The sequence below is a fragment of the Scyliorhinus torazame genome, chromosome 2 (genome assembly GCF_047496885.1).
Source record: "Scyliorhinus torazame isolate Kashiwa2021f chromosome 2, sScyTor2.1, whole genome shotgun sequence".
Lineage (NCBI taxonomy): Eukaryota > Metazoa > Chordata > Chondrichthyes > Carcharhiniformes > Scyliorhinidae > Scyliorhinus > Scyliorhinus torazame.
This window is the reverse complement of record NC_092708.1, coordinates 74,157,395-74,174,218: the sequence shown is the minus strand read 5'-3', so window position 1 is coordinate 74,174,218 and position 16,824 is coordinate 74,157,395. Positions and strand designations below refer to the sequence as shown.

At 43.1% G+C, this 16,824-nt stretch overlaps 1 protein-coding gene across 8 annotated transcripts in view; it reads left to right on the top strand.

Moving 5' to 3' along the window:
• Positions 1–16,824, top strand: part of LOC140388542 (solute carrier family 35 member F5-like) — a 191,310-nt gene that overhangs the window by 15,515 nt on the left and 158,971 nt on the right. For 7 of the 8 annotated variants that reach the window (XM_072472938.1, XM_072472957.1, XM_072472920.1 and 4 more), the window contains 2 exons: positions 3,188–3,288; positions 13,537–13,675. In XM_072472938.1, the coding sequence (XP_072329039.1) occupies positions 3,272–3,288; positions 13,537–13,675 (156 nt within the window). In that variant the 5' untranslated portion in view covers positions 3,188–3,271. The remainder of the gene's footprint in view (positions 1–3,187; positions 3,289–13,536; positions 13,676–16,824) is intronic. The other variant, XM_072472980.1, reaches the window with a different exon arrangement.

The following is a 16,824-nucleotide window of genomic DNA, read 5'->3' as shown; positions in this document are numbered from 1 at the left end:
ACTGAAATCCATATTCACCACATCCACTGCCCGACCTTCATCAATGTGTCTCGTCACATCCTCAGAATTCAATGAGGTTTGTGAGGCATGACCTGCCCCTCACAAAGCCATGCTGACTATCTTTAATCAAACTATGTTTTCTAAATAATCATGAATCCTATCTCTCAGAATCCTTTCCAATATTTTGCTCACCACAGACGTAAGACTGATGGGTCTGTAATTCCCAGGGATTTCCCTATTCCCTTTCCTGAATAGGGGAACAACATTCGCCTCCCACCAATCATCCGGTACTACTCCAGTGGAGAGTGAGGACGCAAAGATAATCGCCAACGGCGCAGCAATCCCCTCCCTCGCTTCCCGTAGTAACCTTGGGTATATCCCGTCAGGCCCAGGGGACTTATCTATCCTGATGCTTTTCAAAATTTCCAGCACATCTCTTTCTTAATATCAACCTGTTTGAGTCTATTAACCTGGTTCACACTGTTCTCATGTTCTCATGAGCAACAAGTGAATTTCTCTAGTGAATACATTCTCTAGTGAATACTGAAGCAAAGTATTCATTTAGGACTTCCCCCATGTCTTCAGACTCTAGGCACAAGTTCCCTCCACTATCCCTGATCGGCCCTACTCTCACTCTGATCATCCTTTTATTTCTCACAAGTGTAGAACGCCTTGGGGTTTTCTCTAATCCTTCCTGCTTTTTCATGCCCCCTTCTAGCTCTTCTCAGTCCATTTTTGAGTTCCTTCCTGGCTATCTTTTAACTCTCTGGAGCAAGTCAGATCCTTGCTTCCTCAACCTTACATAAGCTTCCTTCTTCCTCTTGACTAGAAGCTCCACTTCTCTTGTCATCCAAGGCTCCTTCACCTTACCATTCCTTCCTCGTCTCAGTGGGACAAAAATTCAGCACTCGCAGCAAGTGCTCCTTAAACAATCCCCGCACTACTGTTGTGCATTTCCCCAAGAACAATTGTTCCCACTTTATGCTCCTGTCTAATAGCAGTATAATTTCCCCTCCCCCAATTAAATATCTTCACATACTGTGTGTTCCTATCCCTCTCCATGACCATCGTAAAGGTCAAGGAGTTGTGATCACTGTCACCGAAATGCTGTGCCACCGAGACATCTGACACCTGGCCTGGTTCGTTGCTGCCACCAAGTCCAATATGGCCGCCCCCCTAGTCGGCCTATCCACATATTGAGTCAGGAATCCTTCCTGTATACACCTGACAAAATCTGCTCCATCCAAACCATTTGCACTAAGGAGGTTCCAGTCAATATTCGGGAAGTTGAAGTCACCCATGACAACAACTCTGTTACTTCTGCACCTTTCCTCCATCTCTCTGCTGCTATTTGGGGGGGGGGGGGGGGGTGGATCTATAGAAAACTCCCAATAAAGTGACTTTCTTGTTTCTGACTTCCACCTATACTGACTCAGTAGACAAACCCTCTTCAACTACATCCTTTTCTGCAGCTCTGATGCACTCCCTAATTAACAGTGCCACTCCCCCTCCTCTTACCTCCCTCCCTAATTTTCTGAAAACATCTAAACCCCGGAACATCTTAACAACCATTCTTGCCACTGTGAAATCCATGTCTCCGTAATGGCCACAACATCGTAGTTTCAAGTACTGATCCATGCTCTAAGTTCATCTCCCTTATTCCTGACACTCCTTGCATTGAAACAGACACACTTTAACCCATTTCACTGAGTGCAACTTTGCCCTATCAACTGTCTATCCTTCCTCACAGACTTGCTGCATACTACTTCTGCCTGTTCCACAGCTACCCTATACTCTGATCCATACCTCTGGTTCCCATCCCCCTGCCAAACAAGTTTAAACCCTTCTGAAGAGCTCTCGAAAACCTCCCACCCAGGATATTGGTGCCCCTCCAGTTTAGGTGTAATCCGTCCTTCATGTACAGGTCCCACCTTCCCCAGAAGATATCCCAATGATCCACATATCTGAAGCCTTCCCTCCTGCACCAGTCCTGTAGCCACATGTTCAGATGCACTCGCTCTCTGTTCCTTGCCTCACTTGCACGTGGCACCAGTAGCAATCCTGAGATCACTACTCTGCTTGTCCTGCTCTTTAGCTTCCAACCTAACTCCCTAATACCACAACTTCTGGTTGCTCACCCTCCTCCTTAAGAATCCTGTAGACTCCCTGGCACCGGGAGGCAACATACCTTCTGGGAGTCTCACTCGCTACCACAGAATCTCCTATCTATTCCCCTAACCATTGAGTCTCCTATCATTATTGCTTTTCTATTCTCCCCCCTTGCCTTCTGAGCCACAGAGCCAGACAGTGCCAGAGACCTGGCCCCCAACAGCATCCAAACGGTATACTTGTTTTGAAGGGGAGTGGCCACGACGGATCCCTGCACTGTCTTCCCGTTCGTTTCCTTTCCGCTGACTGTAACCCAGCTAATCTTGTCCTGTACCTTGGGTGTGGCTACCTCCCTGTAACTCTTCTCTATTACCCCCTCTGCCTCCCGGATGATCCGAAGTTCATCCAGCTCCAGTTCCCTAACACGGTCTCTGAGGAGCTGGAGTTGGGTGCACTTCCCGCAGGTATAGTCAGCGGGGACACCGGTGGTATCGCTCACCACCCACATCCTACAGGAGGAGCATGCAACTGCCCTAGCCTCCATCCCCTTTTACCTTACAGAATATAGCTGCCCTGTGGGCCAACTGGAACTCCGCCCTCCGACTCTGCTCCCAGTCAGCTGCACTCTCTGTAAACCCCTGGCTCCCTTCTCGCTCTTTGAGGAAATGAAATGAAAGGAGCGCCTTGCTCTCTCCTCACCAAACTCTCACTATAGCACTCAAATGCACCCAAATTCAGCACTCAGATGGCAGTCCTCCCGTATCTCTCATGAGTAACTATTCTCCATTTGTGACCCAGGACAGTGAACGTTAGGAGGGCATCACAGGCATGTTTGGTCCTGTCTTCACTCAATGCTGTCATAAATTCAACGCACAAGCACTAATGGATAGTGATTAAGAACAAAGCTTTAAAAACACTGCTCTGGAGCATTATGTTTCAAGTACCAAAATCTACCCTGGCAATTGTGCAATCGCAGGGTAATAGTTTACTGCCACTGCATATGTCTCAGTGGAAGTTAGAATTTCTGTTGTATTGTAAACCAATTTGGCTTGAACTAACTTGTGTTTGTTTACTGCAGGTGAAGCACAAATAGGATTTAATATGGTGTGGAGAAGAGACTGAAGGAACAAAAAAATCTTCATTTAGACTCGAAGCTGGCTTTATGAAAAAGTATTTGAGGTACATCTAAACAAAAATATATTCTTTTTACCTATTTGAACTAACCATATTGACATCGCTCGGTAAAAACAAAAACTGTAACTCATTCCCTGACAACATTTGTTGGTGTACGAACACCACATGAGCTGCAACGGTTCAAGAAGGTGACTTACCATCAGCTTCTCAAGGGCATTAGGGACAGGCTATAAATGCCTACCTTGTCAACAACACTCGCATCTGAAAAACAATTTTTTGAAAATTGCATTTTGTTTAATATTTGCTGCAACACGTTTTTTGAAAATATAATGATTCTAAATTACTTTCAGAATTCCTTTGAATTTGTTCACGGATAGTTTGCTGCTGGAGTATAGTTGTAATATTTAGCAGCTGACTTGTCCTGTCCTTAAACGACTGCAATTAATAGGTATATAAATGTAGCTAGTCCGAGGATGGTTGTATCAGCTTTGAAATTTATAGCTCAAAGTAAGTAGCTTGCTTTGAAAAAAAAAATTACATCAAACATAAGAATGGAAAATACATTGTCATAGAATCATAGAATTCAGTGCAGAAGGAGGCTATTCGGCCCGTCTAGTCTGCACCAGCCCTTGGAAAGAGCACCCTACCCAAGCCACCCCCCCCCCCCCCCCCCCCCCCCGCCCCATCCCTGTAACCCAGCAGCCCCACCCAACCTTTTTGGGACACTTGAGGGCAATTTAGTATGGTCAATCCACCTAACCTGCGCATCTTTGGACTGTGGGAGGAAACCAGAACACCCAGAGGAAACCCACGCAAACACGGGGAGAACGTGCAGACGCCGTACAACCAGTGACCCAAGCCGGGAATCAAACCTGGGACCCTGGAGCTGTGAAGCAACTGTGCTACCATGCTATAAATCATTATGATGTGACAGGATAGTTGGATAAACCTGCAAAGAGCTGCTGTGAAACCCTGCGAACCACACTTCTTCAGAACACATACAATTATGGAATACTGCAGCATAGATGGAGGCCACTCAGCTCAGCATGCCAATGCTGGCTCTTTGAAAGAGCTCTCCAATTAGTTCCACTCCCTTGCCCTTTCCTCAGAGGGCTGCAATTTCTCCCCTTCTGGATTGTTTTGAGAAACCAATTTGGTTTGAATTAACTTGTGTTTGTTTAATGCAGTTGAAGCACAAGTAGGATTTAATATGGTGTGGAGAAAATGTTTAAGTACCTAGTACAACACAAGGTTAAAGTCCAACAGGCTTGTTTCGAATCACTAGCTTTCGGAGCACAGCTCCTTCCTCGGGTGAATCTGAGGAAGGAGCTGTGCTCCGAAAGCTAGTGATTCGAAACAAACCTGTTGGACTTTAATCTGGTGTTGTAAGACTTCTTACTGTGCTCATCCCAGTCCAACGCCGGCATCTCCAGATCATGGGTAAAAGATGATTAATGTGTTAAATGAAAGTAATTGCTGAAAAAGGCCGTTTCATCATTAAGTTTGTACTCCGATTAATACATCTGGATGATGAGAAAGATGCTATCACATTTGCCTAACACGCGAAAGATCCCCAGTTCAAAACCGGGCAAAAACATCTAATGCTCCTCATTTCTGGGCGGCACGGTAGCACAGTGGTTAGCATTGTTGCTTCACAGCGCCAGGGTCCCAATTCGATTCCAAGCTTGGGTCACTGTCTGTGCGGAGTCTGCACATTCTCCCCGTGTCTGCGTGGGTTTCCTCCCGGTACTCTGGTTTCCTCCCACAAGTCCCGAAAGACGTGCTGTTAGATAATTTGGATATTATGAATACTCCCTCGGTGTACCCGAACAGCCCCCGGAATGTGGCGACTGGGGGCTTTTCACAGTAACTTCATTGCAGTGTTAATGTAAGCCTACTTGTGGCAATAAAGATTATTATAAAATCATTTGGCAGCTGTCAGTCCACCTTGAGTGATAACCACTTAATAATGCCATGAATAATTTAACACGGTATATTTTACCATCAAGTGCTTCAAAAACTTTCTCCAAGAGTCACGAATTACCTCTCCCGTCATATTCCCTATTGGTTCATTGACATAGTATTTTACTAGATACCGGACAGTGCATATCTGGCTTGACTTATTCAAATAGTTAAAAAGAAAGAAGTACTTGAATTTATATTATACTCGGGTTTTGCTACAGTCTTATCAACAAGGGAGCTCATCAATATGTAAATCTTGGCTTTAGCTCTCGACTAACATTAAAACAATAAATGCTCTCGGGACACATTCATCTTGAAGTTGCACTGAACTGCAGTTTTACTACCCGTACCAGCCTCCCCGAACAAACGCCGGTTGTGGCGACTAGGGGCTTTTCACAGTAACTTCATTTGAAGCCTACTTGTGACAATAAGCGATTTTCATTTCATTTTCATTTTCACCCATTGCAATGCTAAAGCTGTATTGGATTAACTACTGAAGTGACTTCACATTGTTGTCTTGTCAGAAGCAAGGTAACCAGTCTCACTGCCAAGCCATGCTACCAACATTGCACCATATCCTTTTTCATGCCAGTATAGAAATGTAAGCAGAACTGGGTGAAAGCACTCCCAACAACCACACAGCAGAAGGAGGGCACACACACACGGCAGATTAGAGTCTCGCAGCACTTTACATTTCATTTCAAAGATAATTAATTCTGAGTCCAGCATAAAAGTCATAATGCACAGTCCAAGATCCTACAAGATAATTCTCAACTTCCATACCCTGATGTTTGCAATGTTAATTTTTTCCATTTCTCGGACACTGTTTCTCTCATTTCTTTCAGAGCTGGAATCACCCTACTCTTTAAAATGTTAACCCTTTATCCCCTTCTCCTTATCCAATTTCTCCCCATCGCCAAACAATATTTCCTTGCTATGGTTTGAGAATGTGTCATGGGCATCCAACTCTATCCCATCACTCCCAATTTTAGATATTTAAATCTGTCCTAGTCAAAGTCACCAACAGTTTTCTGTGCTACTGTGACCACAGTGCATTATTCATCTTCCTCCTCTTGGATTCTCTGGACCTACTGAAATGTTGACCATATCATCCTAAATGAACATTTATCTTCTTTGATCCACCTTCATCATGCTTGCTTCACATGGCTTTATCCAACCTTACAGTGTCTGTCAGCATATTTGGCTGCAATGAATTCTCCTCCCGTGCCTGCATGGTCACCTCTATTGTCCCCCAAGATTTCATCCCTGACCCTTTCCTTTTTGGCGTAGATAAACTACTCCTCAGCAACATTGGACTTTAAGCGTGGTGCCAGTTTATATTTGTATGCCACAATATCTAACTTTGCTCTGCCAATAAAATTAATATTGCAACCACTACTCTCCGTCTGCTGCCAAGCCATGGGTGAGCCAGAACGTTGAGGCTTAATATGAGTAAGTCCAAAGCTGGAATTTTTAACATTCAGATACTCTGTCTTATCCATTGATCTCATTCCTTTCTTGGATACCTGTTGAAGCTCAATCCTGAATCCAATTGAACTTCCAAGTCCCATATTGAGTCCATCACCTGGTTTCATCTTGATCATATCAAAGTCTTTGTCATTGCAGGCCTGATTTTTTTTCATTGCCAGCCTCGTTTCTCACACTTTTTGTATAAATTTAATCTTCAGAACTCTGTAGCCCATTCTACCTGGGGAAAACCTTGCTCAATTGCCTCCCTGTTTGCCAATTCTTATAGTGAATGTATCAATTTCACAGAATAATACATCACAGAAAAGGCCCTTTGGGCTGTCGAATCTGCACTGCACATGAAAAACACCTGATCTGCCTACCTAATCCCATTTGCCAGTACTTGGCCCATAACCTTGAATGTTATGACGTTCCAAGTGATCATCCAGGTACTTTTTAAAGGATGTAAGGCAACCCATCTCTACCACCCTCCCAGAAAGTAAATTCCACACTGTCACCACCCTCTGTATCACAATGTTTTACCTTCAATCCCCCTAAACCTCCTGTCCCTGACCTTGAACTTGTATCCCCTCATGAGGTTTAGAGTAGATGTACGAGGCAAGTTTTTTACGCAGAGGGTAGTGGGTGCCTGGAACTCGCTACCGGAGGAGGTGGTGGAAGCAGGGACGATAGAGACATTTAAGGGGCATCTTGACAAATACATGAATAGGATGGGAATAGAGGGATACAGACCCAGGAAGTGTAGAAGATTGTAGTTTAGTCGGGCAGTATGGTCGGCACGGGCTTGGAGGGCCGAAGGGCCTGTTCCTGTGCTGTACATTTCTTTGTTCTTTGTTATGACTGACCCTCCAACTAAGGGGAACAGCTGCTCCCTGTCCACCCTGTCCATGTCCCTCATAATCTTGGACACCTCAATCAGATCACCCCTCCGTATTCTCTGCTCCAGAAAAAACAACCCAAGCCTATCCAACCTCTCTTTATAACTTAAATCTTCCATCCCAGGCAACGTTCTGGTGAATCTTCTCTGCACCTCCTCCAGTGCAATTACATCCTTCCTATAATGTGGCGACCCAAGTTACATACAGTACCCCAGCAGTGGCCTCACCAAAGTTCTATACAGCTCCAAGACTCCCAATCTCATTGTTACCTACCTGGCTGATTTTTATGTCATCTTACTGATCCTATCCCCCACATATGTCATTTATATAAATGACAAACAAAGTGGCCCAGCAAGGATCCCTGTGGTATGCCACTGGTCACTGGATTTCAGACACTAAAGCAGCCATCTATCATCACCCTCTGTCTCCTACAGCTAAGCTCATTATGAATCCACCTTAACAAATCACCCCTGCATCCATTCTGCATTTGCCACCTTAACAAGTCTCTCATGTGGGACCTTGTCAAAGGCTTTGCTGAAATCCATGCAAACTACATCAACTGCACTACCCTCATTTACATGCTCAAAAAATTCAATCAAATTTGTTAGGCATGACCTCCCTCTGACAAAGCCATGCTGACTATCCCTGATCAAACCCTGCCTCTCCCAAGTGGAGATGGATTCTCTCCTTTAGAATCTTCCCCAGTTGTTTCCCAATCACTGATGTGAGACTCACTGGTCTATAGTTCCCTGGCTTGTCTCTACAGTGTTTCTTAAATTGTGGGACAACATTAAGTGTTCTCCAGTCTTCCGGCAACTTCCCCGTGGCCAGAGAGGAATTAGAAATGTGGGTCAGAGTCCCGGCAATCTCCTCCCTGGCCTCCCACAACAGTCGGGGGCACATTTCATCCGGACCTGGAGATTTGTCCACTTTAATACCTTTAACTATCTATTAATATTTTTAAAGTGATCATATGCAGTGCACTTCTTGCCACCAAAAACTAATTTCCTGTTGTGATTTTTGATCACACTGTCAGCAATTGTCATTCAGATTTTCTAAATTTAAGTTCAGCATTGTATCCTCCAAGATCACACCGCATAAAATTAAAATGTTTCCTGTTCTGTAATTATCTTGCTTTTCCTTTTCTGGATAGGTTTTCTTTTTTTTTTAAATTGACTATTTTTGAAATATTCTATCCTTATATTACCTGCACTCCCATCTACACAGCTCCTTCACCCCAACCAGTTTGCTGACTTTCACTTATAGCCTTGAATCCTTGAGTAGCAGATCTCCTTCTGCTGAACATGACAAACAAGCCATGTTTTTTTTCTACTGATATAATTTGTTGATAATGGCCACTAACAAACTAAACCTAGTATGTGCTTGAACCATCAAGGGCATAGGCCATGTTAGATTTAGAGTTAATTATGAGTATTGATTGAGTTAACAGCCTATTGATGTGTGAAGATTTATCAAATAGTGATCATAATATGATAGTTCAGTGCAGTGTTAGGAAGGGAAAAATGTGAAACAACCACTTAATTTCTAAATTTAGGAAAGGCTAACTTTAATAAGATAAAGTGGACAAATTGGTTAATGCATAAAATGACATAAGAGGGGTGTTCAAAAAGGAATTTAACATGATACAGAACAATTTTATACCCCTGAGGGCACTTGCCAAAAAAAAAAGCCATGAGCAACTATAGGACTAAGAGACAACGTAAAGCTGAAAGAAAAAGAATATAAAAATGCCAGTCCTTAACATAGATCCTGGTGACTAGGAAAGACCTAAAGAGCAGCTAAGGATGACCAAGCTACAACATGGGAGTATGTAAAAACAGAAGTCTTTGTAAGGGATGTCAAAATTAACCCAAATTATTTTTATAATTTGTGTGAGAAATTGGAAGATGGTCAGAAGAATGTGGGTCCATTGAAAACTGCTAATGGTGGTGATAGCGCATCCAGTATTTACAGTAGAAGTAGAGGTCAGCATGCCAGACATCCCAAGGAAACAGTTTTTCAATTACGGATAGAGATTCAATAAAATTAACGTAAGCAAGCTGATAGTAATGGAGAAATGAATGGCTGAAGAGTGCAAAACTCCCAGAACTAGATTCTCTCTTTCTCTCCCCCCCCCCCCAGGGTTTTGAACTAAATTAGTGAAAATGTTACAATACCCAGACTATAATCTTTCAAAGTTTTCTCGAGTCGAGAATTTTGCCTTTTAGGTTGGTCATTCCACTATTTAAGAACATTGAAACAGGGAAACCAGCAGTCAGCCTAACAACTGTTGTTGGGAGCTTGCTCGAGTCTATTAATTAAGGATCGGGCGACTGAATGCTTTGAAATGAAAATGTATGTGGCGTTATGTGTTAAAATGTATGTGGCGTTCTGATGAATCTGAATTTTTGGAAGAGGTGACTAAAGCAGTGGCAAGAGAATGTCTGTGGATATTACTTATATGAACTTTCAGGAGGCATTTTGATGAAATCCCTCAAATTGTTATGGATGGTTGAAGCTCATAGAATTGAAGACATTTTTTTGGGGAAATTCTTTCATTAAATATTTAGCATTTTATACAAAATTACAAAACATACAAACAATAACCCTTAACCAAACACAGATCCCTGATACAACTTTCCAACCTGTGAAACAAAAGATCCGCCCCCCCACTCCCCAAACAGCTAACAGTGACCAATTCTCTGAAATACAGTGTAAACGGCTGCCATCTCCGGTAAAACCCTTCAATCGACCCCCTCATGGTGTATTTGACCTTTTCAGGGTGCAAAAACATCATATCCCCTAGCCACGCCGAAGCGCTCGGCGGTGTCGTAAACCTCCAGCCCAACAGGATCCGCCTTCGCGCCACCAACGAGACGAAGGCAAGGACACCTGCCCCGCATCCCTCCCAAGCTCCAGCATATCCGAGACTCCAAAAACAGCCACCAGTGCAGGGCTCTAGCTCAATACTTAGAATCGCTGGTCAACATGGTGTTGAAAAAGTACCTCCAAAAGCCCACCAGCTTAGAACAGGACCAGAACATTGTGTGTGTGTGTGGTGTGCGGGCCCCTTTGAGCTGCGTATTCCTCACACGTATTCTCCATCCCCTCAAAAAAATTACTCGTCATAACCTTAGTGCAGTGTGCTCAAAAGACTATCTTTAGCTGGATAAAGCTCAATCTCGCACACGGCCATCTGGAATTCACCCTCCGCAACCCTTCACTCCGGTTCTCTCCTCTAATATTGGTCCCATTTCGCCTTTACCTTGAAGGCAAATTATTGACCAGGTTAGGGAAGTGGCTTAGCAAGGGACAAGCGTAGTGGCTAGTATTTTAAGGATCTGTGTTGGAATCTCAGCTATTCACTTTATTGTTTCTATGTTTAGTTATTAAAAACTTGGATGATGGCATAAGAAGCCATGTATCCAGATTTACTGATGATATAAGTAGTATAGCTGGGAGTGTATAATTATAAAGAGACATTGATAGGTTAATTGACTGGGTAGAACTATAGCAAATGGTTTAATTTCAATTCATGCAGATGTGAGATTATCCACTTTGTTCCCAAAAAGTATGGAACAGGATGTTTTCTCAATGGTGAAAAGCTAGAAAGAGTCGAGGCTCAAAGTGACTTGGGAATCCAGGTACACAAGTTATTAAAATGTCATGAACAGTAAATAATCAAAAAGGCTTATTCAGTACTGAATTTTATATCTAGAGGAATAGAACACAAAAGTGGTGGGGGGGGGATGCTTTAGCTATACAACGTTTTGATTAATCATCACCTGGAATAGTCAGGAAGTTTTGAGCACATCTCGAGGAAGGATATTGGTCTCGGATTGACTCCAACGGTTAGCTTATGGGGCGAGATATCACAAGCTGGACTTGTATTCTGTGAAAGTTAAGGGGCGATGTAATTGTATTTTTCAAGATGTTAGGAACATCTAGGATACATTATGAGAACCTACTTCGGCTAGTTGGGACGTCTAGAACTAGATATCATAGTGAAAAAAATAGAGCCAGACCCTTCAGGAGTGACATTCGGAAAAACCTCGACATACAATGCATAGTGGAAGTTTGGATCTGGAAAAACTGGCAATTGATAAATCAATTGGTAACTTTAAGACTGCGATGGATAGATTTTTGTCAGCCAAGGCATTATGGGATAGGGGACAAAATAGAGTACCTGGAATTGTACATCGGTCATGCTCATTGAATCGCGCTTGAGAGGCTAAATTACCTACTTCTGTTCGTAAGCTGAATTGAAATGTCCCTTAAATATTGAAACAGGTCATCTTAAGCCTTAAGCCCTTCACACTGTCCTGTGCCCCCATTTGCAGGTCACTTTCTCCCAAAACTAAGCTCCATTTGTACCATGACCTGACAGAGCTTGTGCTTTAGTCCCTTCATCCTCGATTGCATGAGTCAAGTGTTATGACACGGCAGATGGATTGCAGATGGTCAGTGCCATGCTGCCCAAATCCTAACGGCAAACTTAAAAAAAGCTGCCACATCTATTTGCAATTGATATATTACAAGGAGTTATCTGAGTCAAGATAAGTAAATTCCAGACCACTTGAGACGGTTTTAACGATTAAATTTAAATATTCTTTCAAAATAAAGAAACAAAACATTTAAAGACGCAAGAACATCTTTATACAACTAACAGTACGTTACAAACATTTCCTAAAAGATGTAGGATTAAGGTCAGTCATGACAGGACACAAGGTCAAGGTGATGGGAAGAAGGTTCAGGGGGGATGTGAGGAAAACCTTTTTACCCAGAGGGTGGTGATGGTCTAGAATACACTGTCTGGGCGGGTGGTAGGGGCGGGTTGCCTCACATCCTTTAAAAAGTACCTGGATGAGCACTTGACACATCATAACATTCAAGGCTATGGGCCAACTATTGGCAAATGGGATTAGGTAGGCAGTCATGTGTCTGTGCAAGCTCGATGAGCTGTAGGGCTCTTCTGCACTGTTTTCTGTGATTCAGTGAACATTACCACATAATACTCTGTTACTCTCTGGGAAATCCAACGCAAAGTCTCCTTTCTATGGATGGCAGCAAAACTGGTGTTCGCAGGTCTGGCTTCAGCCCACGCTCAAGATCTTACAGCCCCATACAACATACTAGAAATATGTTTTTTTCCCCTTTGATTTCCCACTCGTTTATTTCTACAATCCTTTGAAAAGTTCCTCTACCCAGAATTGATCAACCTTTTTTATATTACTTTATGACCACTATATTTATAAAGTAAACTTATATTTTGCCTTGCACATCATATATGTTTCCTTTGAAATCCAAGTCAACTATAAAATCACTTCTCTCATCTGCTTCTGGGCAAGCTGCTTCCCTGCCCCCATCGTTAATCAATATTTCAACCATTTGCCTTCACACCTCCTTTTATTGATATTTTGAACATTGCAGCCCAACTATCACCAGTTTAATTAAACCAGTCACACCCATGCTCTCACACACAAGCATGTTTCCTGGTATGTGACAAATTGACAATGATGTTGCAAAAAATGTTAAGGGCTCACATTTTCCTCACAAAAAAGTAATCCCGTATGCCCAAATTGCCAATAAAAGTACAAATGTGGGACGACGTGAGGAAGGGTGAGAGGAAGTAAATAGACAAAAATTGAAAAGATAAATGGGGATGGGCGAGGGAGTAATATTGGAGAGAGAAATACCAGGTGAAAAAAAGATATGAGACCCACAGAGAAGAGCTGTAAACAATCATGGTGATAAGTGACAAAGAGAGAGAGAGAAAGAGATAATGGAAACAACACAGTTTGGGGTTGTGGGTATGTACGGGTTAAAACAGAGAAACCAAGATCGAATGGACAGACACAATTCCACAGTAAAAGAGCAAACAAAAGGGAGATTAGAGAGGGGAGGGGGTCAAAGTCAAATAAAATAAATATTTGGTATTTACAGTAAAATAATTTGTTTTCAACAGATTACAAATGGTGTGGCTGTTTATCATGAATCGAATGAGCTCTCAGAGCAGTTCTCTTCAGAGGCGGCGTATGATCCTTGGAATTATTATTCTGTTGATTGTCGATATCATCTGGGTTGTATCATCTGAGCTTACCTCAGTGAGTACTAGCCTTATCATACTGTCTTCTGCAAAACTAATGTATTCTTAACTTCATTATTTTGGAGTTTTAAAAAAAATGTTTGCTGCACAAGACAAGACTTAAAGATTCATGGCCATAAAAATGGGCAGTCAGAAAGCTCTTTGGAACATTTATTCGACATTATTCAAGTTTCGATGAATGTCATTTGCCTAATCGTTATATTTTCCTACCATTATTATCCATCACTAAACTTTGAATGAGAAGCCAAACCAATCTGTATGTCAGGAGGCGAGATCTGATCTTCAGGATTGGATTCTCATCATAGGAGGTGAGAATTGGGGTCAGGAATTTTCCCAGCATAACAATCCTGCCTCTGACCCGGCAGTGCCGGCAGACAGGATTTTCTTATGGCTGAAGCGAATGCGGCCTGCTATCAGGCAGGGCCCAGGTGGAGATGGAGGCAAAAGTGTCGAGGCATAAGCATGTTTTTGGGATCGATCTCTCTGTTCGATGAGACATGACCCAGTTCACCAGATTAGTGTAAAGGCCCCTGTCATTACTCCCCCCCCCCCCCCCCCCCCCCCCCCCCCTTCATCCAATCACCCAGTATCAACTTTTTAAACCAAATTCAAGAGCCTTTGATTCAAGCAGGTTTGATTCCTGCTTGGGTCACTAACTATATGGAGACTGCACGTTTTCCCCATGTCTGCGTGGGTTTCCTCTGGGTGCTCTGGTTTCCTCCCATGAGTCCCAAAAGATGTGTGGTGAACCTCTTATCATACATTTGAGCGAACCACATGTAGAAACACAAATAATTGAAACACCCTTACTACAACCCCAACTCCAGACCAACAAAGTCAGCCCAAGGCAATTGAGACTACCACTCCTCCAAACTTGAAAAAGAATCTGGAAAAGGCCACCTGTAAAGTTGGAGATTTGGGGGTGGTGTGTAGGAGAGACTGGGTAACATGTAAATCTTATTGTAAATACACTTGGGTAAGTGTAGTATTAAGAGTGTTGGAGAGTGTAGGGTTTACGTAGGACTGGGAAAACTGCTCGTCACATTATGAAATAGAGAGTCACGTGGGAATTATAGATTGCAGTGGTGAATCTGGTAGAAGTTGGCATGAAGTTAGAACCTACTCAGGATTGTATCTTGTATATATGTATGCAGTCATGTGTTATTGATGAGCAGTTATTGTTCAACCATACAAGCTCCTGAACAAGTGGTTCCCAACATGTGGTCCGTGGAATAAGAAGTGCAATTGTGTCCCTCGTATGTATCATAACCAACATTACATTATTAATCGCAATGTAATTTGCTTCATGAATATCCTTGTGCAATACAATCTGCAATGTATTTGTGAGCGTGCATCATAAACTATTCGAAATAGCTGCATGTTTAATATCCGTTCAGTTTGAGTCCACTTCCGTCAGCTCTAGGCTATATGTAAAAAATAATGTTTGAAACGACTTGCGTCCACAAAAGCTTTTGATGACGATCCATGGTCCCCATAAAGGAAACGTTTCAGAACCACTGCCCTAGATCTCTTCATTAGACAACATTCAACAATACAACCAATCTTCAAGTACAGGGTCAGATAACTACTCTACACTGCAAGGGCAACATATTACAGAGACCCTCTTTAAAGCAATCAAAGCACAGCTCTACTGAGCAGAAATACATGTACAGGGCATTTTGGAAATGGCAGACAAGGCCCTACAGCAGGACAGCTAGGTACACGGTCAAGGAGGATTTCCAAAGTTGATTGATGAACCAATGGATTTCCATTCAGTAGCTGGTAAGGTTTATTCATTGAGCGGTGGGTCATTCTTTGTCATAGGCACCATCGCTGAACGCCAGGAGGAGATTATAAATCTCTGTTCTTTTCAAAGACAGGCTGGGAGGTGCAGAAATAGAAAGCAATGAAGAAGAAGCAGACCTTCTCGACCCAGGTTTGCTCTACCCAAGATTAAGATACTTGGTTTGTGGGGGCATGGGGAGAGTTGTAGAATAGTGGGTTAATAGTTATGGTGATGTTTTGGTGACGTGACAATGACATCAGTCATGTTCAAGAAGAGTAACAATGACATCAGTCATGTTCAAGAAGAGTGTAAGATAGAATAGTCTATACATGCGAGAGATATACTTACTCAGACACCTATTAGAAACAAAGTAGTTTTGAAGAAACCCATCATTCCAGGGGTGGGGGTGAGAGGTGAGGCTAGGTGTGGTGGTGGGTTGACAAAAGGCAAGGAGGGAAATGTGTAAGGAGGACTGTGCAAGAACAGGATGAGTGATCACAATGGCAAGCAAAGGAGGTGAATGAACAATAGAAAGTAGAGAGAAGCTGGACAAGGATGTCCAAGAGATAGCATATGTATTACTGGAAGAATGCAGGCTCTACAGTATGCAGTGGGGGCCTGTTAGCATGGTTCACACGAGATCAGGGCTGCAATGGTTTGTGAAGGTCACTGTTCTTAGTCCTCTTTGGAAACGGGAACAATGTCCAGTCTCCCGTTCAAGTTCAGGGACATTTTTTTTTAATAAACAGTTTTATTGAGGTATTTTTGGCATTGTAAAATAGTTACAGTGTGCAGTAATGTGCAAATATCAACACAAAGCAGAAACATAGTGCAAAAGACCACTCCTCTCTCATAAACAGTACCCGCCTATTTATCCCTCCTATTCTACTCTAATCTACCCCCCAGCTCTGACATTTAATTCCCCGCGAAGAATTCGATTAATGGTTGCCACCTTCGGGCGAACCCTAATACAGATCCTCTTCAGGCGAACTTAATTTTTTCCAGCCCTAAAAAGCTCGACATGTCCAAGAGCCATGCGTCAGTCTTTGGGGGCTTTGAGTCCCTCCAAGCGAGCATATACGTCGCCGGGCTACCAGGGAAGCAAAGGCCAAGACGTCGGCCTCCCTCTCCTCCTGGACCCCGGGTCTTCCGAGACTCCCACCACTGGACTCATCACCACCCTAGTTTTCAGTACCTGCAGTCCGCAAATCCCTCCCAGTACCTCCTAAGTTTTGGGCATGCCCAGAACATGTGGACGTGATTCGCTGGCCCTCCCGCATACCTAGCGCATTTATCCTCCACCCCAAAAAATTTACTCATCCGGGACCACCGTCATGTGGGCCCGGTGGACAACCTTGAAC